At 41.9% G+C, this 25,576-nt stretch overlaps 2 protein-coding genes across 2 annotated transcripts; one reads left to right on the top strand and one right to left on the bottom strand.

Annotated features, from left to right (window-relative positions):
• Positions 1 to 247: 247 nt before the first annotated feature.
• TRMT61B (tRNA methyltransferase 61B) lies at positions 248 to 8,727 on the top strand. The gene is made up of 7 exons (XM_073338620.2): positions 248 to 1,272; positions 2,039 to 2,141; positions 4,834 to 5,024; positions 6,388 to 6,479; positions 6,893 to 7,131; positions 8,332 to 8,412; positions 8,612 to 8,727. The coding sequence occupies exons 1-7, from the start codon at positions 418 to 420 to the stop codon at positions 8,677 to 8,679; spliced, it is 1,629 nt and encodes a 542-aa protein (XP_073194721.2). The 5' UTR covers positions 248 to 417; the 3' UTR covers positions 8,680 to 8,727.
• SPDYA (speedy/RINGO cell cycle regulator family member A) lies at positions 8,268 to 24,401 on the bottom strand. Its single transcript, XM_073338621.1, has 7 exons — positions 24,235 to 24,401; positions 20,121 to 20,367; positions 18,812 to 18,870; positions 18,433 to 18,518; positions 15,143 to 15,314; positions 12,098 to 12,398; positions 8,268 to 9,028 (listed from the first exon to the last, which is right to left on the bottom strand). The coding sequence occupies exons 2-7, from the start codon at positions 20,347 to 20,349 to the stop codon at positions 8,940 to 8,942; spliced, it is 936 nt and encodes a 311-aa protein (XP_073194722.1). The 5' UTR covers positions 20,350 to 20,367; positions 24,235 to 24,401; the 3' UTR covers positions 8,268 to 8,939.
• Between the last annotated feature and the right edge of the window lie 1,175 nt (positions 24,402 to 25,576).

Genomic DNA, 25,576 nt, shown 5'->3' with positions numbered 1-25,576 from the left:
CCATCTTTGCAGTCTGTATCCATTTTAAAGCAGTTTTAAAATCTTTCCCCTACATGGTTAAAGGTTTTCATGGGTCATTTTCAAAAGCTCACGCTATTAGGGTGAGGGGGTCCAAGGAACACAGGGCTGTCTGTGAACAGAACAGCAGCTGCTGGACCCCAATCCGATCGGCGCTGCCTGGGCCATGTGGGCAAACACGTGGATCCGGACGGTCGCAGGCTTAATACAGACGTGAGTCGCTCTGTTGGCTCTCGTGGTCCCTGCAGGGGGAAGGCAAAGGCGAGTCCGCCTGCGCGTGAGCCCAGCCCCGGGAGGCCAGCCAGCAGGACAGGCTGGGCCGGCAAGCAGCGCCCGGGCCTCTCCCGGCCGCGGCAGCTTTGTGTGCAGCGCCCCCGGCGCCGTGCGGAGGGCGCAGCCATGCTGCAGTGTGCCAGGCGGCGGCTGAGCCTGCAAGTGCTGGGAAGGGAGAGTCGGGCGCAGCAGCCCGCGCGTGCGGGCCCGGAGAAGACCGCGCTGGTGCCGCAGGGCGGGAGGAGGCGGGCGCTGCTGGGCAGGGGAGGGTTTGTGCCTTGCAGGTGTGGGGCTAGCGATCGCGCCGGGGCAGGGGGTGCGCCGCCCCTGCCTTCGGCCCATCGTCCCCGGGCGGTCAGAGCGCTGTGTTCCGGCTCGCCCCGGCAGGGAGATGGGGCCGAGTCGCGGGTCGCGGACTCCCCCCCGGCGGCTGCCTCGCCGGCGGACCCGGGTCAGGGGCTGAGGAGCCGGAGGAGGCCAGCTTGGGAAAGGGCCCTGTCTCCCCTGGAAAGAGTGAGCCGACTGCTGCCGGAGGAGTTGCTCTCGGAAGAGATCCGGGACATACGGCGCGCAGACCAGGGGGAATCGAGGCAGGAGGACGGCAGTGAAAACAGCGACTCTCACCCGCTCCAGCGGCCGGCTGCCAGTAGGGCTCCCCCAGCACAGCCGCAGAGGGATGAAGACAATACGCCTGTTGACACCCATAACACGGCGGCGAAAGATGGGACTTTCCAAGTCGGGGACTTGATCTTAGCAGAGTTTCGCAGAAAAACCTACATGGAGTTTAAACATATGCGTAACCTGACAGCTGTCGGGAAATTGAATAGCAATTGGGGAGCTATTAGCCACCTGGATATCATAGGCAAGCTACCGGGCCAAATGTTTAGGACTTCTAGTGGGTGTCAGTTCCTGATCAGGAGACCAGCCTTAGAAGATTTTGTGCTGTTGATGAAGAGAGGACCTACTATCTCATATCCAAAGGTAAGTCACGGTTGCGCGGGTTGTCAGTTGTTGCAATGGATGTTGCCACAACTGAACAATTTTAACTTAAAAACCGGTTTAAACAGCAGCCGGTGGTGATTATTGGTTTTAAAAAGGCAGGACCGCCCCCGGTTCACCCAGCTACAAGATGGGTGCCTGAGCCATTGGGCTAAGGTGGTGAAGGGTCCGATGAGCCATGGGTTTAGGGAACTTTGATTAGGGTACAGTTCCAGGCTCTGGAGATGTTTTGGATGTCTGTTAAGCAGCCCTTCACATATAAAAGTGAGGGTAGTCCTAATTGAAAACCTTGTTAGAGATGCAGTCTCTAAGGGAGAGTCTTCTGATGTTAATTTGCATATACAAGCATTTTCAGTTTAGGGAAACAGCAATACAATTTAGACAGCTTCCTTACTACTAAAAAGTCAGTGTTTTACAGTGGGATATTTTAGCTTTCACAATCATGATTTGCCTCTTGTGTTTTAATATATTAAGGAGTCCTGTCATTCCTGTATTAGTGAATTACTTCTTCCTATTAATATTTGCTCTGTTGAGCTGAATAGCTGCAGGAGCTTCAGGTGGTTTATGCGATTGCATAGTGATTTTCAGAGACACCACATACTCACACCTCCTATTGATTTCAATGGAACCTAAGAGTACTGGGCACCACTGAAAATCAGGCCATCCATTTAAGCAATATTCCAACATATTACTGTTTGAATATACAGTATAGAAAATATTGGTTTTTTACTTCTCTTTTAACCCTTAGGATATTAATGCAATGCTGATGATGATGGATATCAACCAAGGAGACACTGTGGTGGAAACTGGTACTGGGTCTGGTGGTATGAGCTTGTTTCTATCAAGAGCAGGTAATTTAGATTTAGCAAATTTAGGAGTTTATTTGAGAAGGAACACAGATAATACTAGTATAACAAGTGTTACTTTTCCATTAATAAAAGAAACTTGAAGTCACTCTCTATGTCCACTTTCAGGATTTGCTGTGACTTTTCAGATTTATATATACTGTTTACCTAGAGTGAAATTTAGCACTGTGCAGAGGGCCAGCACATAGCCTATAAGCCATTTAAGCTGCATTTTGATGTCATGAGGTGTACAGGCCTTGTGCTGATGCTTATATGGGGCTGAATTTCACTCCATGTTTTTATCATTGCTTCATTGGTATCCTTGGATTGCCTTTCTAGCCTCTTTCTTGCTATTCTTGGGTTACTCTTTCCTCACTCCTCTTTGATTTTGTGTAGGTAAGTAGACGGCATCGCTGAAGTCGTGATCGTAGGGGAGGAGTAGCTCTGCTATTAAGGTTAAGGCTTGCTTAGGCCATGTCTACACTGCAGTGGTACAGCTATTGCACTGCAGCCATGGTGCTGTAGCATAGATGCTTCCTGCATTGATGAGAAGGGGTTTTTCCATTGATGTAGTTAATCTACCTCTTCGAGAGGCACTAGCTAGGTCCATGGAAGAATTCCTCCATCAACCTAGCTGCATCGACAGTGTGGGGTTAGGTTGGCCGAACTATGTCACGCAGGGCAGGACCATGAAGCCGAAATGGCAGTGGTGGGGCCAGGATGATATGGGAAGAACTAGTTGCCACATTGCGAATGGCATCAGAGCCAGCACAAGAGTCCCAGCCAGAACAGATCATTTATTTTCTGGGATAGGCTTGATGAATTCTCCTGCATTAGAAATGATAAACCAAGTCTGCGCTAGGCACTGAGGACAGGTATGCGTGGCACAGAAACTCACTGAGATCAGGGTGAGGTATAGTCAGTGCATGGCATGGTACACAATGCTGAGACTGTACTGGGGAGCTGAGAACAGGAATGCTTGGTGCTTACAATGCTGAGGCTAGGGCGAGGAGCTGAGAACCAGCAAGCTTGACATAGGCCCACAGGAGTTGCCAGATAAGGAGGGCAGGATAAGAACAAGCTTTGAGAGGAATGGACCGATAAACACCTATTGTTTCAGGCTGTATCATCTCCACCATGGGGTGTTCTCATTCAGCTGAGAACATTTCTTGAATGGGCTACTTCACAACTCCATGAGCTTCCTGTGAGGAAGAGGGAAATGTAGAACCTCTTCCCTATACAGTGGACCCAGATGTAAGGTACAGATTCTGGACCTCCACTCTCTTCCCCCTTCTGTCTGCATTCCTCACAACCTTCTGTCCTCCCTTTGGCCTCAAAATTTACCAGGGGCATGTAGTTTTTTTTTTCTACAATTTCAATGAATAAGGGATCATCTTCAAAGTGGTCTTTGATCTTTGGGAACTCAGACACGCTGACAGAATAGAACCATAAGGGCGGGGAAGGTTGGGCACCTTCCCGTCCAGTGACATATCTGATAACGGCCAGAGAGTGGAACCATCGATGCTTTCCGCCCTTCCTGCCCCCTTCCCTACAAATATCCCCATATTCCTCCCAAATTCTTCTCCCAGCCTGGTGGAGCAGCCATAGAGAAGGAGCTCCTTTACTCCCCATTCTTCACTTGAGGAAGGAACCTAGAACTCCCCTCCTCCCCTCTTCTGCTTCCAATAGTAGAAAATGAGCTCCCCAGGTTCCCCTTCCCCCACAATTGCTGCTGCTCCTATGGAAAAGGGGATGTCAGAGTTGTGCAGAGGAGTGGGGAGAAAAGGGGATCCAAGTTGTGCAATGTTGGCACAACGCTTAAGTAGTCCACAGACACCTTGTGTTGACCTTCTGCACAGAGGTGAATTTCAGCAAGAGAGCCATGCTTCTGTTACTGTGAATGTAAAACCAACCCTGACTTAGACACACCTTCATTTCCAGTGCCTATGTTTATCTTTCCTGAACTCCTGTATCCACTACAGAGCGAGTTAACTGAAGGACAGAGTGTCTGGGTGAGGCTGCTGTTTCACTCCTGGAGACTTGCACTCTGATGTGGGTTACAAGTGAAAATTAGTGCATTGGGTTTCATTGTAGTCTCTCTTTGGCCACTGCTTTAATCTTGCCCCAATGTTAGGCATAACTGAGGCTATGCCCTGCAGTTGCTGTGGGCATAAACTAAAAGGTTCCTAGTTCTCATTAATGTTCTCTTGTCTGAAGAGGGCTACATTAATGTGCATTGGAAACCTTTTAGTTTGTGCCTGCAGCATCTGCCCTGGAGAGATACAGTGCATAACTTTATTGCAGCAGTGTAGACGAGCTCATACCATTGTTGGCAGCTTTAGCAGAGAGATCAGAGACCGAAAGGACCATAGAGATTGAGTTCCTCTCTTTTCACTAGAGATGCTCTCTCCAGGTCAGGGTTGAGACAAATGGTTCTGCCAGCCTCTGCTGTACCTGTTCATAGAGTAGACAAATCTCGGCCTCCAAGATATTAATTTGGCACTTTTTACATGCACAGGATCTCTTAAATTTAAACCAAAATAAATTGTAGTTGATACTTTTATATAATTTGCTAGGGTGAGGAAAGGGAGACATTTTAGACTAACCCGTGCTGTTGTTTACTTTGATGTTTTTAACCTGTTAACTTGAATCAGGAAAAAAAAATAGTAAATTTAGTGTGTTTTTCATTTGCTTTAAGTTGGGCCTCGAGGACGTGTTATAAGTTATGAAATCAGAAAAGATCACCATGCGGTAGCTAAGAAGAATTACAGGCGCTGGCGTGATGCATGGGAAATAGGACATGCAGAAGAGTGGCCAGATAACGTGGATTTCATTAATAAAGATATTTTAACAGCTGCTGAGGATATGAAATCTATAACATTCGATGCAGTAAGTCTTTAGTAGAAAACTCCGTACCTTAAAGAGATTGGCATCTGATATTTTTTTTCTGATTAAATAAAAAGCAATTTTCTTATCCTCTCCATTGTGGGATTTCCCACATCTAGCCTAAGCATAAAGAAACAGCCAAGCCTCCATTAGCAGGGATGGACAAATCCCATTGTCAGCAAGTGTCTTTGAAGGTCTGGTGCATCACGCTCAAAAGAAACACTGATCTGTCTATACACTTACTCCTTTCTGTCTTATAGGAGAAAGCACACTTTGTCAGTCTCCATTTGCAATAGTACAGTTGAGAGGGAAAATAGATTTTTCCACTGCTGAACTAGGCACATGCTTTGTATGTATTAAGTTCAAGAAAAATTGGAGAGTTATTTGTACTTTGAATGTGTTGTTTAAAAAAAATCCTTTTATATCACCTGTGCTCCTGAATAAAATGTTACTACAGTCTAAACTGAAGTAATGAAGGGTATTGTTAATTCCTCTGTCTTAAGGCTGTAACTTTTAATATTTTCATGCAAAGTATGTAAACAAAATACAGTTTTGGTTTTTATATCCTTATTCTTTTAAATTGATGTGTTTTACAAGAATTGTTTGAACGCATATTGTTCCAACATAAACAGTGGGAAGCTAGTTAATGCAGTATATTATATCAGTCTTATTGGCTCAACATAAATCTTTAGATTAAACAAATAAATGAAATTTTGTTGACAAGTTTATGTGCACAGATACAAAATGGCCAGCACCTAAAAATATAATCTGACTCAGAATCTTGGATATAACAGTTTTAGTCCACAAAACAGGTATTCTTTATTTGCATACTCATTCTTTATTTGAAGTTTAAATAGGTTCTTGAAGAGGGGTTGTCAGAGTTTGCTGAGATAGAAGTCTCATGAGTTAAACATCTGAATTTTAATATTTAATAGTATGATTATTTCATTGCAAAATATGGTTTGAATATTAACTTTTTTTAAAGCAGATATGCAAAAATCAATTACATGCAATCTGTTTCAGGCATTAGTTTTTTTTATTTTGCCAGCATGATATAGCTTAACTGCTGGATGGTTTGACATTAACCCACGACTACTGTATGTTGGTTAAATATGAATAGTTCATTTAGTAAAAACTACCAGATCTCAACACTTCACTTGGAATGCAGTAAAACTGAAAGGTCTAAGAGTTCAAGATTTTATTTATTTATTTTTAAACACATGGATTTTAGGCCTGCATAATCTGTTCAGAGGCTGGAATAAAATTAATTTTCCATTAACTAATTCATTGTTTTCTGCTTTTGTTGACTTGGAGAAACTGATTTATGTCTATTCAGTTTGGTTAATAATTAGTTGTTCTTCTATAGGTAGCTTTGGATATGCTTAACCCTCAGATTGCTTTGCCTGTTGTGTATCCAAATCTTAAGCAGGGTGGTGTATGTGCTGTATACCTAGCCAAGTAAGTATTAAAACCTGGCATTTATAAATTTGTTTCATACAGACATCAGATAACTGTAGTTTTGTTAAGCATGTCTTTATGCATAATAGATTTTAAATATAAAATGTTTATTTTTTTAACAGTTTTCTATATTTGTTTTTCCTGTAATACTTTGAGATGCACTCAGTACAAGTCCTGCAGTCTTTACCTTAGGCAAAATTCCCATTCGGGTCAGGGGGAGTTTTACCTGAATAATGTCTGCAGGATAATTGCCCATGTTCTTCAATGCAGTTGCTGGGTTATACTAAAGCTGATGGCTTTGAGTTCACCAAGAAGTGAAGACCACAGTGCAATGCACAGGTCCAGGACTAGCAGTTGTATAAAAGGATCTCAAAGAAAAATGTAACACTATCTCTCTTGCATTTCTCTGAAAGTATCACACAGGTTATTGATCTGTTGGAAGGAATACGGACCTGCAATCTCTCTCTTTTATGTGAAAGGATCATTGAGGTGACTCACAGAGATTGGTTGGTACTACCTGCTAAGCGGAAGGATGGCAGGTTAGCCCCAAGAGTGGAACCTCAACAAATTGTAGATGAGGAACCGCAACCAAAAGAAGGTGAAGAACTTCCTATTCAGGATCAAGCAGTAGTTGGAGAAAGTGACGATATTGGTAAGGAGCTACCCTGAATTAGATATGTATTGCACTAGGAGACTAATGTAAATTTCCCGCCCTTTGAAGAGAGATTCTCCCTCACCACATCTGTTTTGAACAAGACATAACTGAGAAGTCTGTCACCATTTCACATACCCATCCTCTCCCACTCCCAAATCTCCTTACATCACTTCAGAAGTACAAATATCATCCACGTTTATGAGCCAAAGTTATCAGCTTGTGATATATGCAAGCTCCATTGGTCCATACCAGCATCTGCTGGTTTTCTAACACCTTTCCAGAAGCATTGCTGTTGCATGATGCAAAAGTATTAGCCCGTGTTTAATGGACAGAGACTTGCTGTTGGTGTGGTTGGCTTGCAGTATAACTTCTTTCTGTAGTCTGAAAGCTGCAAATCTGGGTCTCTATGCATGAAACATAAACAGACACTTTTTTGTTACTTTTATCATATAAACATGAGGGTTTTTTGAGAGCTAAAATCTAATCCTGTAAAATACCATTTTCTGTTTTTCAGACACTTCCTGATCTCCTCACCCCTAGCTCTTTTACTACTTCCTATGAAAAGTACTAGGAGTAGTGAAGCTGAAAGTCTGGGTTGTGGAGAACAGGCTTAGCACCCAAGTCCTCTTCTCCTACAAATTAATTTTTTCTGGCTACAATCAATATTTTTTGGGAAGCTCTTTCCTAAATTTTGATTGGCAGCAATATTAATGGTAAATATAAATGTAAACGAGATGGCCTTTTAATAAATCCAGTTGCAAATTAAATACATAAAAAATAAATTCTAATTGGCAGCCCAATCATGCTAGTCAGTGAAATTTTTTAAACTTGAATTCAGGAACTATTGTCTTAGGGTAGCTCCCACGTTCAGACTATTGCTGCTTTTTGATTATGATGTGTTTTTAGGACTGTGTATAGCAGACATTAACCAAAACAGGATACTATTTCTGCAAGCTGCAGCTCTGGCAAATTCAGACAGTACAGCTCATTCTAGCTATAGATTTGTGAATATAACAAAAGAGGTTGTCTGTACTGATGGATGGCTGCAGAGCAGCCTGACAGGAGTAGATGAACAAAAGAGAGAAAGGCAAGATATTAGGGAAATCAGTATTTAGACTTAAAACACTCTCATCTGATGTATGTAAATGTATTTATTTTTTACCCGTCAGGAAATATATTTTTATTTTAATTCAACAGAATCACTTTCTGATTATGTCGAACCATATGGTTCAGTGCCTTACATTGCGAGACCTTACCCTTGGCAAGCTGGTCACACAGGTAAGAAATGTTTGGGAAACGTTTTTATAATCTAAGACTTGTTAAATAGTATTGTATTTTTCACAAACACTCGCTCTTTGTAAACTAGTATTTTATCATTGACATAATGAAATGATATAACTAATAGTAGTTATCTATTAAATGCACACTGAGGTTGCTGTGGCAATAATATATATATATTTTTTTCCCCTCCAACTAGCATTTCTCATCAAGATGAGGAAATATAAAGTGGCATATCCAGACACTACTCCAGATGGCAGCTGCTAATTTGAGTTACTGTACTTTCCCAGAATAAAATTAAATGTTGTAAATGGCTGTTGAATTTTGTAGACTTGTGAATTTTTTTTAAATTACTACTTTGATTTATAGTGAATGTACATTTTTATATTCAATGTACAATCTAAAGAAGGGATGCTAATGAAATAGTGAACTATGGTACAGCTACACAATACTGTTAAACATTTTCTAATTGATCTGGCACTGAGTTTGGTATTCTGAGCTATGTCTAATAACTCTGGTCAAACATTTCACTCTTCATTTCCTGTAAACCAGTCCATGGATTTGTCTTGATTCATGCAGCTATTCGTTCTCCCTTTGGTGGATAGGCTGTTGCAATCTACCGGAAATTTAGAAAAAGAAAAGAAAGGAATTTGTTTACATAAGGGCAGAATTTGGTCTATTGTATTCTTACCTCTGCTACATGTGCAATTCCTGTTTGCATTGTTATGTACCAATCAATACTGATAGCCTTTTTTCGGAGCAAAATGTTTGCACTGCTCTACATTGAGTCAATAGAAATGCAATTAATGGAATTTTGGCCCTATTATACTTATTTACTACAAGGCACTGTTTACACAAAGAAAAAGACCAGTTATTGACAAGATTTTCCTTGCTATACCTCTGTCAATCAGGGCTGAAGATGGATTGTTTGGCTGATAGTGGTCAGATCATTTTCAACATCATTTCAGAAAGCACGGCTACTATTTGTTAGAGGGAGAAGTGGAGGGATGGTACTGTGGACAAAGCATAGGACAGAAGAGTCAGGAGTTCTAGTTTTAATCCCACCCCTGAAACAGACTTCTTATGTAGTTTTGGAAAAATCAGTGCCTGGGTTTCTCCCTATTTAAAATGGATAGGCTAAAATTTTTCTACCCTATGGGGTATTGTGAGGTTGAAAGGAAAACCATCCACTGGGTCTAGACCACTTAAAATACATTAGAAATAGTTTCAAGTATTACCACCTTCCTCAGTTCTTCTGTCAGTTGTGGGTATATAAATAATTTCTTTTAAAACGTTTTTCTCATTTGAAGCTGTGTGGAAAACCCACACAAGCAGAGCAAAAGGACTACTTGTTCCAGGGACACCGTGAACCTGACTATATACAAAGTGCTATCAAATGCATGAAGTAAATAAACTAAATTTTTTCCTGATCTTTCAGATTTAGTAATCTTACCTCTTATCTGTAACAGTAGTAAATTTTAAAAAATTGGGACAAGTGTGATTATAGTCTCAGATTGAAGGCTCTGTGTAAGTGCAAAGTATTTTAATAGTGAGCTGAACCTGTGATATGTCCTACTGGACTCATCTGCCTAATTCCTTTTCTGTTATAAATATCACACAATTGAAAAATTTTCCGGGTTTAAAGAGCCCCTTAGAATTGGAGCAGTTTACGGACAATATCAAAACAGTAAGTATAAAACTCTGTAGGAGTCCTAATGCCAAATTTCAATCCTATTTGCACGAATGGAAAAATGGATATTAAAAAGAATTTATTATGTCCCCAATTTTTATTTAGATAAATTAATTCCACTCCTTCAAAGATATATGCATGTATTTAATGTTTCACACTGTGAGTAGTGCCCAGTGGTTAAGCGCATGTGTAAATCTTGGTAGATTTGGGCCTTATACATTTTTATAAAATGAATCTACCAACAGATAACCATCTAAGGCATGATCCAGTCTTAATACTTAATTTAAAAATGAACAAATACCTACTTTATGTTGGAGACTTCTCAGATACAATAAAAGCTATCCAATATTTTGGGGTGGGAGGTGGGTTAGAAAACACACCACAATTGATTTCACAAGTGATCGAGTTCAGAATATATATATGATAGAGGGCTGCACTGTTTTGTTTTGTTTTTTTAAACCCTGAACTTGTGTTGCTCACAACAGTAATCTTAACTCAGATAAGCATAATTTATTCTTATTGTTGCTTCTAACAAACAGGAAATGTTAGAAAGGAATTTTCAGAATTAATTTGAGAAATTAATAGTGGACAGCTTCTTGCTCATCGTAGTATATATTCATCAACAGTATGCTGAAGTCAGTGAGTAGTTATGAATAAAAGTTAACAGGATTTGTCAACTCCCAGAAGAGTTAGAATTGAGAACCCTTCAACATCTAGTTAAGTAGACAAGGATAATTTCAATAAACCTAGAACATCTTTAGTTCATTCAGCCACAGAGTGTTTAGATTAGTACTAACAAGAAAGGGTAATTTGCAACAAAAATCATAAAAATAGTATTATTGTGATAGTAAATTTGTCTAACACGACTTCAGAATAATTTGGTGAAACAAAACATACTGCTCTTTATTGCAAGTATGTAAAGAACCATGGAAGGAACTCAATACTTTTGCAAAATATGCCTTAAGATAAAACATTAGTTGTTCAAACAGACAGATGCGCTTTCTGATAGTAAAACGTCTCAGAGCTGTCTCCTAACAAGGGTTTACTCAAAATACACTCATTTATTTTACTAAGAATAGCACACAATCTGGATAGAGTTCTGGTTACAAATGGGATTGTTCACTGGCTGCACAACACTGCTAAATCCTTGGACGTCAAGAAAATTGATTTAATAAATGTTCATAACTAAAACATGCTTGGCACTAATTAGCACATTTGTTGGCAGTCTCTGCCTAGATGCCTATATAGCCCCCATTCCCATAAATTTGAGTCTTAATAGAGAGTCCAAGGATTTAATAGGCATGAAGACTACTCTGTGGTCTTATTAGTACAAAAGCTTCACCACACTGCTCTGCCAGCGTTTTTCCAGGTTAGAGATAAGCCACCTTGGCAGGGCAGATAAAAGCTTTTATTGCTGCTATCTGTGCTATCCCAGTTCTGTAGATAAATAAAGCGATTGAGATTCTAGTCTCCTTTCACAAGCACTACTTTCATACTTTCCAAAACTGACATGCAAGTGGAATATGAAGTGGTTTGTTTCTCACTTTATATCAAGTTGTTGGTTAAGTGATAGATCTCTTACATACAGAAGAAGGGAAAAGCAGAGGAATTTAGTCCCACTTTGTACAGAACTCTGCAGCAGAGGTGTGTGCTTTATAAATGCTGATATATTAAATGTGCTATACCAGTGGTTCTCAAACTTTTGTACAGTGACCCCTTTCACATAGCAAGCCCCTGGGTGCAACCCTCCCCCTTATAAATTAAAAACACTTTTAAATATATTTAACACCATTATAAATGCTGGAGGCAAAGCAGGGTTTGGGGTGGCGGCTGACAGCTTGCGACCCCCTCCCCATGTAATAACGTCAGGACCCCCTGAGGGGTCACAACCCCTAGTTTGAGGCCCCTTATACTATACAGATAAAGCAGATTCCAAGGTAATAAATATATACCTAAACCAACTAAATGAAAGTGACTTACAAAACTAAACTCTACCTTGGGAATAACAGCAAGGAGAAGGATCAACTAGCATTTTTTCAACTGGGAAAATACCCTTCAATTCTTGAGATCCATGTTGCTCCATCATCGCCAAAGTCCCAGTGGACGAAGATGATGAGGATGATAATCCCAGTCCTACAAATCTTCCTTTCTTACCACAGAGCGAACAATCTGCTGGTGTGGCGCTTGGTCCGCGGGGCAGCTGCACTTCATCTCTGCTGTAATTTCTGACAGCCCCACTGTGATGCATGGAACGTTCTCGCTGCCATATATAATGTGATGGAGCAATAGCCATTACCTAGATTAGAAAATCTTACTTATGTATGGAACCAGTGTCAGAAAAAACAACAAGCAAATACTATACAACTGAAACTGAGAAAAACCTATTTCTGTTTCTAAGTACACGTTTATCCTGGAAGATGGTACCTCTGTATGAAACTGAACATTACAGTGGAAAGAACAAGTTTGAAAATAGCTCCTCTGTGCAAAAAAATTTTTGGTGACCGAATAATCACTAATTTCTAATTGATGTAGGGATTCAGGGAAGAAAAGCCACACTCAGTTTCCATCATATCTGTGTCTGAGAAATACACATCATTGGTTTAGAGTGGTAGGGAAGTTAGAAGTGCACTTTGCTGGCTGAACCGCTCTGGATGACAATTAAAATTCCCTTAACTTTACAGTTTAACAGTCTTCTGCCATTCCACTTATCCAGTGTGACCTGTATCATGCTTTCCAACAATTGATGATGCCATAGTTTCAATATGGAGCTTCCTAACAGAAAAAGTAGGTAGTTTGGGGAATTGTTTTGTTTCCTCAGTCTTAAATCTGGTATCAGTTCTCGCTGTGCTAGGGTGTAACTGTGCAGTTTCACAATATTTAGTGGAAATAGATAAGCTCCCATCTTTTCCAGATCCAAACAAAATGTATTTCACTGCTTTCTACAGTTCAATCCCCCATGTCATAACAGGGCCCTTCCTGGCAGTAGGAATAAATCCAGACAGAATACTAAGAAACAGTATTTTTCAGGGTGACTTTTTTTTTTCTCTGTTAAACTCAGGTTTGGAAAACAGGATGAAATAATGTAAAAGCAATTAAGCAGTTGTTAAAACAGCTTTAATTTTTAGAAATAAAAGGTAAAATCCTGGCCTCACTGAAGTCAAATGGAGTTTTGCTGTCGAGTTCACCTGGGCCCGGATTTCACCCAAAGTATTGGATTTTTATCGAATAATGAAAATTGACAATTTTCCAAGTAGTTTGAAAAATGAAATAATTCTAAACTGAATGAGGTGACTTCCATAATCAGTTTCTTCTTTGCTGCAAATTCCTTCATTCAGGACCAATAGTAAATAGGGTATTTATATAAAACACAAGCACTCTGGTCAGCAAAAACTCATGCAGCAACTTTGGTAGTGAATGCTCAATGGCACAACGTAAAACTTTCCAAGTACAAGGTGGACTGCCTATGTGGGCAAATCTTTAAAAATTTGGATATGGAGTTTGAAACAGGAGTTTACCCTAACAGAGGCCTAGATCCACAAAGATAGTTAGCAAAAAGAAAAGGAGTACTTGTGGCACCTTAGAGACTAACCAATTTATTTGAGCATAAGTTTTCGTGAGCTACAGCTCACTTCATCAGATGCATACTGTGGAAAGTATGTGGAAAGTGTAGAAGATCTTTTTATATACACACAAAGCATATATAAAAAGATCTTCTCCACTTTCCACAGTATGCATCCGATGAAGTGAGCTGTAGCTCACGAAAGCTTATGCTCAAATAAATTGGTTAGTCTCTAAGGTGCTACAAGTACTCCTTTTCTTTTTGCGAATACAGACTAACACGGCTGTTACTCTGAAACCTGAAAGGTAGTTAGGCACAAAACCCCAGACTTAGGCACCTAATGGCTTCAGTCCCAGTTTTTGGCTCCGCTGCGATCCACAAAACTCCCACCAAGCCCTGTAGGAGCCTATACTCATTCAGCATCTAAGTTTTCAGGGTAAAAGTTCCCGAGGTGCCTAAGTTTCTGTCTCTGGGCATGCACATTGCTGTCTCACACTAGGTATCCAGGCACCTGTTTCCTACCTATGTGCCAGAGCAATTTGCAAGCTAGGGGAAAATATACATTCATCCCCCTAAATCATGTGAGGGGCCCAATCTAGAAGGTGTGCTCATAGGCCACCTACCAGAGGAGGTGGTAGTGGTGCCTGGCTTATAACATTTATCTCAGTGGTAAGAGCACCCAGTGGGAGACTCAGGTTCAATTCTTCCCTCTGCCAGAGTGGGAGAAAAGATGTGGGAGAGCCCTGTTCAAATCCTCTCTTCCCTTCTTGCGGGGGGGGGGAGGGGGATTGAACCTGGGTTTCCCACATCCCAGGTGAGTGATGTAACCACTGTGATAAAAGTTATAAGGTGAGCAGCACCATCTCCTCCTCTGGCCATTTTGTGTAGAGTGAGGCAGGTGCCTAACTCATTCCTCCCAAAAACTATTTAGGCACCTAAGCCACCTGACTCCTAGGAGACAGGTTCCTACATGTGGATTGCTAGGAAGAGATAGGCGCTTCCCTGAAGCCCAGATTTAGGCACTTATCTCCATGACACCATTTTGCATACCCCTCTCATTGGCTAGCTTAGGCAGCTCCCCATCTAACATGTTAGCTTTGTCGATTGTATTTTAAGGTATCTATCTCTTCCTATTCATTATATAGGGACCCTAGTCACCTAATTTAGGTTTTGCGGATTATGGTGTTATTCCTGTGATTTTACAGGCACCTAGAAGTTAGGTGCCATGATATTCATAGTTGCAAGCCTAAGTCCCTTTCTGAAGCCAGGCCAGAGTTCCTAAGAATGCATATTAAATGCAAAGGAAAATAATCAGTTTCAAAACAGAATAGGCAAATCATTAAATTTCAACTGCTTTGTTCTCCTTAATCCCTGGTTTATCAATACATTTCTGTTAAAGAAAATGTATTTAATATATATCAGACCAGATCCTCAACTGGTATAAATAGCTCAAGAATCGAATGCATGAAAAGCCTACCTACCTCTTCACAGCAACGTCTGCTTACAATAGCCCTGTAGTCAATTCTACCCCAGAGCTGGTCTCTTAACTTTAAGAAATTAGGGAAAAGCTTCCGCCAGGTTTTTCCCAAAGCCCATGGAAAAATTTCATACTTTGACTCTTCATCATCTTCTTCAACTGTATTTGCGAGATACCTACAAAAATATATATTAAGGATCTCCAACCTTGAGTCATCACATCACACGATTTTAACTTTATACACCTTTAAAATAATTCCTTACTTCCACTAGTTTGGGGAAATTTGCTACCAAAGTTTAGACTTCTCCCAGGACGAGAGGAATTTTCTGGTTTACTTCAATCTATATAATACAAACGCATGTGAAAGTCATAAAAATTGGCTTTGTACTAACGTCCACTAGATGGGCACATACATGAAATATAATCCCGTTTCACTGCTTTTGCCAAATCAACAGGGCATCCTCACATTAAAATGAATAGTTTTTGATTGACTCCTTAGGATATGAGGCACAAATACATTGTCTGAGGTTTAAAAGTTTAAAGAAAATGTCAGTGATAGATCTGCTTCAAAACTAAGGCCTTACAGGCCTCGTCTACATGTAAAAGTTGTACTTCCTAAACCACATCTGTTTAGAAACCAGGCAGCAAAAAATATTAAACATTAAGAAAGCAGCAAAATAAATAAAAACATACAATAGGTACACCACCATTTGTAAGGGGAACCCACTTTTTTAACATCCACATTTCTCCATTCTTTCAGAAAATTATATATCTTGTTCCTTGGTTTTCTCCCTCCTATCCCCTCCAGACCATAGGCAAATATTGTTACCTCCTATCTAGAGCCACAAAACCACCACAATCAGCTATCAGTACAGCTTGCTAAAGGGTCATGAATGTTTAGCAGTCCAGATATAGAAATCCAGGTCCACAAAAGGACCGAAGCACTTAACTCCTCACTTTAGGTGCTTAAGTTGAAAATTTAGGCACCAATGAGGTCCTCAAAACCCCTGGTTCAGCAGCCACTTAACCCAATAAGCACCTAAATTCACTCAGCATGTAAATTTTCACTGTAAAAGTCCTCTACGTGCCTAAGTTTCTGCCTCTGGACATGCACACTGCTGCCTCACTCTAGGTGTCCGGACACCTAAGTCCCAGTGACATCCTCTAACCAGGTGAAGATAAGTGTTCCCCTGCCTATTTCACTGCAGGGCCAGTGGGATTAGAGCACTCACTCTGGATGTGAGACTTGGGTTCAATTCTCCCCTCTGCCTGATCAGGTGAAAGGATTTAAATAGGAATTTCCCATCTCTCAGAAGAGTGTCTTAGCCACTAGCCTAGGGGATATTCTGATGTGGGTTGCTTGCAGTTTCTCCTGTTGAAGCTGTCCATTTTGGATAAATATTTAAATAGTCATTAGGCCAGAAAGAGAGTGAGAATGATTCTATATCCTGGAGGATAAGGCACTATTGTGGGAGACCCAGAATTGAGTCCCCCTACTCCAGTAACTGTTGCCATCTTTGCCACTTGGTTTCACACGTTTGCTGACAGCAGAGTCATGGAGAGACACAGGAATCATGGGTTCCATTCCAGGCTCTGGAAGGGAGTGTGCTCCAGAAGATACAGACTGTTCTGCCCATTTCCCTGAAATTTGACCCCTTCTGCCCTGTCTGTCTCTTCCCCACCACTGGATCCTTGTTGCAGTGCCATTCACCCTGTCTACCTAATCCAGTCTCCACTCCTCAGGCTTCTTACCCTAGTCTCCTTACCCAGACAGTCCCAGCTCTCCCCCATCCAGCCCCAACTCCTTACCCCCAACCCCCATGCCCTGGCAATACAAGTTCCCCCTTCCAGCTCCTCATCCAGTCTGTCCCTCCTCCCCGCTGTATCCAAGTTACAGTCTCCCTCCCAAGGATTCTCATCTAATCTTGGTCTCTCTCTCTGCCTGTCCCCGATTCCTTTTTCCAGTTTCTTTGCCCAGCAAGTCCTAATGCTCCTTCCACACCCCAGCTCCTTGTCAGATCTGTCTCTCTTCCACCTCCTGCTCCCACTCCTCCAACTAGTTCCTAGTCCCAGTCTCCTTGTCCAGCCAGTCCCAGTCTCCCGCTTTCCCTAGTTCCTCATCTGATCTCAGCGTTTTCCCCAGCCAACTGGCTCCGAGTCCCCCAGCATTTCCCCCAAAGGCTCCTGTTCCCAGTCCGCTTGCCCAATCCATCCCAGCCTCCTAGTTCAACCAGTCCGAGCCTGCTCTCTCCTCTTCGGTTCCCAATCTCCTTGCCCAGCCAGTCCTCACTGCCCACCTTCAACTCTCAGTCACAGTTTCTCTCCCCGTTCCAATCCCAGTCTCACGCATTCCTTGTCCCAATCTATTCCTTCCCTCTCCCAGGTCTGGTTTGTCTCCTCTGCATTTGAATCAGACATCTTTCTCCAGGCTGCCTGGGTCCCAACAGATTGAATGGCACTGTGATAAAGACGCAGTGGTGGGGAAGAGCACGCTAAGAGCACAGGAGCGAGACAGACTCCCTTCCTCTCAGTTCCAGCACCCAGTCCTACCCCCAAGCCAGGAGGAGCCATTATAGGGAAAGGTTTCAGAGTAGCAGCCGTGTTAATCTGTATTCGCAAAAAGAAAAGGAGTACTTGTGGTACCTTAGAGACTAACAAATTTATTTGAACATAAGCTTTCATGAGTTACAGCTCACTTCATCCGATGAAGTGAGCTGTAGCTCACGAAAGCTTATGCTCAAATAAATTTGTTAGTCTCTAAGGTGCCACAAGTACTCCTTTTCATTATAGGGAAAGTTGTTCTGAGGCTCTGTAGCCCTATGCTGCACCATGCTCAGTTGCTCTGTGGGGAAGATGCAGGTGCAGTCTTGTCAGCTAGGAGCTGTGAGAATCTTGAGCTTGCTTCATGAGAGCAGAATTTTTGGAGATTACAGGTGCTAACATTGATGTGTCTACTGAACAACATGTATGAACTCTAATTTTTAAAGGCTTATAATTTGGCCATATTTGAGCAGATTTTCACAGGGATGGCAAAAGGCACTCCCTTAATACAAAGGCAATCCCCCTGCCAAATTTCAAGTCCCTGCTCCAAAGCCTGGGGGTGCTATTCAAAGAAAAGATTTCAAGAAGTTTTTAACCTGGGGAAATTAAATGTATTTTTCTCTAGCCCGCTCATATGGGGAGGGGTTGTGATGTGAAACCTATCCCCTATAGAATCCTAGTTTATAAATCAAAATCATTAATGGAATAAACACAGAACTAAATAAATGAAAAAAATATTTCAAGAATACTTACAGAGCAACAAAGAAATTAAGTCTGGTGTGCTCATTTATACTGAAGCTAGCCCTCTTGAAATAAACAAAAGTCATTGCCAAAAGATACTGTTAGAAAAACAAAATATTAAAATAGAACATTAGTATTCTTTTGTTTTCTGTATAAAATTTCCTAAAAGGATGTAGCATCTTTTAAATCTGTTTCTGACATCACCATAAGATTATATTTTATTAATTTCCCACCCTCAGAAAAGTGTAAATCGTTTCCTGTATTACTTTGCCAGAAGCTATGTGAATACATTAGAAAGCAGAATATGGTTTATGTTCATATTACAATATCAAGTGATTAAAAGTAAAAGACGCAAAAAGTGGCCTACAAACCAAAACAATACCAAATTTACCTTATCTGCAATTTTACAGCAGCAGTCCATCCATAGGAAATCTTGAATGAGATCATCATCTGTAACAAAAAACAGCGGTGATATTTCAATAGAAAAAATGATTTTTTTTATTGGGGGGGGAGGGGAGGAAGCATTTGTTTCTACAGATATAGATACAGATGGGGATTTTATCAAGCCAAAGAAAAGGATATCGGCTGGACTGATCAGTAGGGAGCAGAGCAGCTGACAGAAGAGATACGTTAGGCTTAGAAAAAAATCTGAACAAAAGCAAAAAGAGAAGCCATAACAAAGGCAAAGCGGAGAACACAAAGAACCAAATTCTGTGTTAACATTAATGAGTGCAACTCAACTGAAAGCCACTGTACAGTGTTTGTCTCTGTTTATTTTATTCCCTGCACTCTTAATGGGTTGTATATAATTTACACTATAATTTACAATTATTTCTGATTAACCATACAGTTTTGAGAATCTCTGCACTCTGACAACCATTAATAAGCAAGACAAGTTTGATTGTTTGCCCGATCAGTGTACCACTTTTAATAACCATTCTACAAATATGAAAATTTACTGTAATTGGCTACTATAAATTCTCTGGTCTGATTGACTCCTATACTCAACATTTTCAAGTCAGCAACAAAACAGCTTTCCTCTATTTCTCACATTTTTCAGATGAAGCAGAAAAAACAACAAAAATTATATGGAAGAGAGAAAAATACTAACTTCTCCAAACTCCTTTCTTCCTTCTACCTTCATTCCACTTTCCACCATACATAACTACAAGACTTTTCTTCCCACAATAATGTATTTGCTTACAGTGGTGGGAAATCTAGCCTCTTTCAAATCTGTTTTGAAACATAATGTAAAACAAATGTATATTGGCAAAAAGAGCTTTGCTGACCTGCAGGGTGGGATCAGGATGAAGGAAGAAATAAAAGGAAAAGGAAGGAGATGTGTAGGAAGGGTCAAATGATTTTTGTTTTATCTTTAAGCAACGTATTTTCAGCAGTTTGACAATCCTTTTGTAGTTATATTTTATTTAAAATGTAAATATTTATACATTGAAATATAACAGTTGTGGTGGAGGAATGGAAGTGTTTTCAGTTAACTGAGGAATAATATTCAGCCATTTCAGTTTAGTGGTCTGAGTACTCACTCTGGCCTTAGATTTTATTCAGACCAGGATGTGGCTGTTAATGTATGCATGAGAAGCACTCTCAAGTTATTATATTTAGAAAACATAGTTGCTTATAAAAAGTATTTTAGCGTTCAATCAACACATTTTACTCAAAACATATAACTGTTAACCTACCAAATAGTTTAAAGAAAGCAGTCATTTCCTGACGCTGAATAACTAGACATGCACCTTTTGGACGTTTAGACTTATTACTGTGCACATCTTTTTCACAATTTTCCTGGCTGTCTTTAAAAATAGGACGTTTTAGACTAATCGATTTTTTTTGCTGGTGTGATCTAGATGCACTCGACTTTATATGAACAGTGACAGTGCGAGGTGTCTGACAGACCAGATTATGTCTCATTTTTGTAATTGAAGATTCCTGTTAAAATAAAAAAAGACAATATTAACAATACAGATGATATAGAATAGTTGCAAAATAAAAGGCATCAATAAATCTTTTTTCTATATCCATTTTGGTGTCATGAGAAACCATAGATATAACAAAAAATTCATACACAGTTGCTTTGCAGACTCCCTCTCTGTAACTGTATTATTTAGCCTAAGCATTTTCATGTATAGTTTGTATGGAAGATGAAATACAAAATAGTTGTATTTTAATAACATAAGTCCCAATCCTGCCAACACTAATGTAAACAATTTTACATACGAGTAGTCCCACTGAACTCTGTGGCAATTCACATGCATAACGTTACTCGGGTGTCAGCATTCGCATGATTGGGGCCACAATGTGGTATAGTGAGCAATATAATGCACATTCTATTTTTGCTTTTCTGTACCACGCAGATTGTGTGGTCATCTTGTGAAAATAAAATAATAGTTGGCATTATAGTGCCCATAGTCAAAGATTCTCTCAACTTTATATGAAGTTTTGTAATAAATATTTTCCCTGTAAGTCATCTGTATTAAACTGCACAATATGTGACTGTACTAGATAAGTATTGTGTGTATTAAAGATTGGAATTTGAAACTTGAGTTTTTACGTGTAAATATAAATATGTGCTCATGAATGCTAGAGGTATATTAAGTTGTATACAGATTTGTCAATACATTTTGCAACTAGAATTTGGACTGAGATCAGCAATTTAACTTGTATGGACTAAAACATTTCAGCTGGATGCTACCTACCTGTACCAATTCAAATTAATGATGTAGGGGTGAAATTAGATTTAACATCTAAACCTAGTTAAATCGTTTGCTCCCACAATTCCTATTGGAAGACTATTGTTCCCGAACCTCACTCCTCTGACAGTTAAAAACATTCTTCTAATTTCCAACCTAAATTTATTCACTGCCAGTTTATATCCATTTGTTCTTTTCCCAACATTGTTCTTTAGCTTAACTGTGTGCTCATAAATAATACCAATGGAATTAAATTATTGGCAATTTTAACAAACTATTATTAAATTCAAGCACCACATAATGTTACAATAACAGTAAGGTCCTGAACTATTTTATAACATTTGTTTCTGAAGTGTTGCAAGTACAGCTTGGACAGAGAAAACTCCCCCTTAAACAGATTATCAAGAAAGTCAAGCTTTTCAATAAAGTGAGGTTGCATACAATTTCAGCTTCAAGAAGATACCAGAGTGAAGGTGAGCAGAATATTCTTGGGTGGAGGGTTGGAGAGAAAGAGAAGTGTAATAACCTGGCGAAGAAAAAAAAATTGGGGGTGGGAGAGGTGAAATGGTCTGTTAATCACCGCAATAGGAGGAAGAAGGGACTGCTAATCTATAGGAAAAGAAAGGAGCAATCTTTGGTAGCAAACACAAGGGGAGGGAAGTGTTCTTTAGAGAGGGTGTTAATACCCAAGAGAAATTATCCATCTCTCCCTTACCCCCAACATAATCCTCTTCTCTCAGATTTATCCCTGCACAAAATACAGAGATTTCTTAGAAGAGCAGTTTGTGCAGAACCAAAATAAGACACAGGCAGGGCCTCAGCTCCTGGAGTCATGCGATTACATCAGAATATGAGTGTTTTTTTTTTTAAAGTAACTTTCTAGCCTGGTGGTTATGAAATTAAGTTGGAGCCTGGGGCCCAGGTCTCACTGATGTGATGACGTATGTTCGAGGCTACAGAGGGCCTGAGACAGTGGCTCAGAAGGGTGCGAATGTCCCTGTGCGGCTCAGTGGGACGTAGCCACCAAGACCCAGTGCTCTGCTGGGCCCTGCCAAAGCCACTCCAGCAGCAGGAGGAGAAAAGTGCAGCAGGCCCAGCCCAGCTGCCCTCGCCAACATACACACTAAAGGAGCCCCATGCCCCTGCTGCTCTCGGGAGAAAGGGGCCCCACGAGAGCCCCAGGACCCTGTGCAGGGTGAGCTGCGGCCTGGCCGTGTGCTGTGCCCGAGGCCCCAGACCGCCTGACTCCAGGGCTGAGTTTGCCTGCTGGAGGGGCAGGAGGCGGGGGTGACCCTCCCCCTCCCGGGGGTACTGTGGGGTGGGGGCGTTGTTCCGAGTGGGGACAGGGCGGAGATTGCTGAAACAGTTACCTCAGGCTAGGCACCCCAAGCGGGAGGGGGAGGTGGGGAACCCAGCTGCCTCCCAGCCTCCCTCCAACCCTCACCGCAGAGACCAGCCCGAGGATGTTCTGGCTGGAGGCTGCCCAGCCCACCCCTTGTATAGCCAATCCGGGCAAGGATAGGAGCAGCCTCGGCCAATCAGAACACGAGGGACTCGGCCTCATGCCATCCCGAGGCGCCAGGCGGTTTGGTTTCCCCTCAGGCCCTTTCCTGGGGGGGGGGGGGCAGAGGCTAGTGTCACCCAATCAAAAAAAGGGAGAGCCCTGTTGCTAGGCAGGATTGCAGATGGAAAGGCCACAGTCAAGTCCCGCCCCACCTTGCCAGTCTCCCAGGCCCTGGCTGTAGACAGAGTTAGGGACCCCCACACCAGAGTGCCCGCCCCAGGGGCTTCTGGGCAACTCTCTGCAGCTCCTCCTCCTAGTAGACAGGGGGCATCATGACACTCCCTTTTCCTGCTCTGCCCCTGCCCAGCTCAGCCTCTCCAGCCCAAGGCAGCTCATGGGCGCTGGGGCAGGGAAGAATGGACCAGCCACGAGGATCCTGTGCAGGGAGGTTGGGTGACAGCAGAGGATACGCGGATGAGAGGCTGGGGCAGAGCAGGGGGATGGGAGGTCGAGGGTGTAATACTTAGGGACCTTTGGGAGAACAGGTGGCTGGTGCTTAGGGGTTGCAAGGAGCAATAGGTGAAAATGGCTAAGATGGGGGTTTATAGAGTTTAAAGCCAGAAGGGATCATTAGATCATCTAGTCTGGGTTACTGGGGTGCCACTGGTTAGGGGTGCAAGGGGGAATGAGGAGGTGCTAGAGGCAGAATAGGTTGGAGGCTGGGTGTTAAGGACTAAGACAGAGATGGTGCAGCATAGTGGGGCAGAACAGGGAAGTGACTAAGTGCCAGTGACAGAAGGGGCGAGTTAGAGGCTGGGATACAAGGGGCAGAAGCTGCTGTTCAATAAGGTTTGGGCGGGGGGGGAGGGGAGGTGCTGGGACAGAGGATTTGATGTAAAAGGGAGCAGGGCACTATTGAGATTTGAGTGAGGTTGAGAGTCCAAACAGAGTAAAGTAGGGAACTACAGTTTGGGGAAAACACAAAGGATGTGTGGGAACTGAGACTTAATAGGAGGGGTGAGAGAGGGAGACCTTTTGTTATGTGGGGGAAAAGGAAAGAGATCTAAGAATGGAAATCTGTGTAGAGAGGGGTTGGAAGAAGGAACCCACTGAAAAGATGAAGAGAGAGCATACAGGGGAAAAGCAAAAAAGGGTAAAGAGCATCTAGGACAGCAGTTTTCAACCTTTTTTCATTTGCAGACCCCTACAAAATTTCAAATGGAGGGGTGGACCCCTATGGAAATCTTAAACAGTCTGCTGAACCCCAGGGGTCCACAGACTACAGGTTGAAAACCACTGATCTAAGAGAATGAAGGGGACAAGAAATCTGAGGGATAGCAGATCCAAGGTGGGGAGGTACAGAAATTTGACAGGGGGTTGGAGCAAGACAGGGAGAGAAAGATGGTAATTGAGTAGAATCCTCCCAAGCACCCCCTGGTGACCTCAGAGCAGACCTGTAAGTGGACCCTCACCTCAGTTTCTCCTCTTGGTTCTTCAAATAAACTTCACATACCTGTTTTGTCTATTCACAACACTGCTTCTTGGGGTCTGGATTTATTCAGAAAGTAAACTTAAAATGAAACTCAAAGTCCATCTGTTTACCTTCTTATTGAGGCACTCCCATGCCTTTTCTGCCTGTAGTCTCACTTCCCAGTCTCCCTGTGCAACACTCCAACCCCTTCTCTGTAACTTCCTGTCGATCTCATAGGGGAATCACTTGATTCCTGCTCAGGTGTGCCAACTTGGAAATAAGAGTTGGCTGATCCCAGATCTCTAGCCTTTAAGGGGCAAGCCACTCTATAGAGGAAGGTTGGCTGTAAAAAAAATAAAAGTTAAATCAGAAGGATATCAGACACTGGAAAAATGATGAGAAAGACAAGCAACTACACTCAAGAAAGAAACAGAGGAGAGAGCCCAGGATAAAAAAGGAGCAGGTACTTGTATAGTAACTGGAGTTCAAGATGTTTTGTTCCTCTGGCTGCTCCATATTAGAAGTGCCCATGTGTTTTAGCTTTCAATCAGATTTTTTTCATCAGCAGTGTCCACAGGTCTGTGCCGTACACACCCTCATGCTCCAGAACGAGAGTATATAGGGAGGGTGGAACCACCACTGCTCCAGTTCCTTCTTAAACACAGTCTGAAGAAGAGAACTCCGAAGCAGAGGAGAAAGAAGGGCAGTTAGTGGCGCACTCATAGGGAGAAAACATCTCCAAGAACTCCAGTGTCCGTATAAATAGTCTCCTTTTTCGAGCTATTGTCCCTGTGAGTGCTCTATGTTAGATGACTCCTGAGCAATATCTCAATTATGGAGGAGGGTGCTGAGAAATTGAGTTTAGAATAGTTTGGAGAATGGCCTCACCAAAGGCCACATCTGATCTGGCGGCATGAACGACAGCATAATGTTGGGAAAAGGTGTGTACAGATGACAGGTTTGCAAATGTCTGTAATGGGGATGTTTATAAGCAGGGCTACAGAAGTGGATTAAGCTGTCATCTTAGGTGGAAGGTGCACCTCAGAAGCTTTGTAACAGGCTAAGTTGCATCCTGAAGACCCATTTAGACAGTCTTTGCGTGGAAAGAGAAGCTCCTTCATTCTCTCTGCAATGGAGACAAAGAGCCTAGGAGAGGATGTGAAGGATTTGGTCCTGTTGAGATCGAAAGCAAGTGGTCTTCTCACTCCTAGAGTATGTAGATTGGTTTCTTCCATTAAAGTATGAGGTCTGGGGTAAAAATAATAGTAGATGAATGTCCTGATTCTTGTTTATTTTTCACATAATTTTGGATAGAAAATGAGGATGAGGAACAAGAGTCACCTTGTCTTGATAGAATACTATGTCCAGTGGATCAGCTACAAAAGCCCTGTGACAGGGTCCTCTGCTGGAGGCCCTGCAGTCCTGCTAAACCCTGCTCCAGGAGGGAGCAGCAGAGGTGGGTCCTCCAGGCCT

This window comes from Lepidochelys kempii, chromosome 3, assembly GCF_965140285.1.
Source record: "Lepidochelys kempii isolate rLepKem1 chromosome 3, rLepKem1.hap1, whole genome shotgun sequence".
NCBI lineage: Eukaryota > Metazoa > Chordata > Testudines > Cheloniidae > Lepidochelys > Lepidochelys kempii.
This window is presented reverse-complemented; position numbering and strand designations above follow the sequence as displayed.

What these genes read in the sequence shown, in the direction of transcription:
- TRMT61B (XM_073338620.2), top strand. Translation starts at nt 418, where the DNA reads ATGCTGCAGTGTGCCAGGCGGCGGCTGAGCCTGCAAGTGCTGGGAAGG. An exon ending in CTACTATCTCATATCCAAAG is followed by an intron (nt 1,273 to 2,038) that starts GTAAGTCACGGT and finishes TTTAACCCTTAG; the next exon opens with GATATTAATGCAATGCTGAT. An exon ending in TGGAGAAAGTGACGATATTG is followed by an intron (nt 7,132 to 8,331) that starts GTAAGGAGCTAC and finishes TTAATTCAACAG; the next exon opens with AATCACTTTCTGATTATGTC.
- SPDYA (XM_073338621.1), bottom strand. Translation starts at nt 20,349, where the DNA reads ATGAGACATAATCTGGTCTGTCAGACACCTCGCACTGTCACTGTTCAT. An exon ending in GCAGACGTTGCTGTGAAGAG is followed by an intron (nt 12,399 to 15,142) that starts GTAGGTAGGCTT and finishes TTTCTAATCTAG; the next exon opens with GTAATGGCTATTGCTCCATC. An exon ending in TCCTTGCTGTTATTCCCAAG is followed by an intron (nt 9,029 to 12,097) that starts GTAGAGTTTAGT and finishes AATTTCCGGTAG; the next exon opens with ATTGCAACAGCCTATCCACC.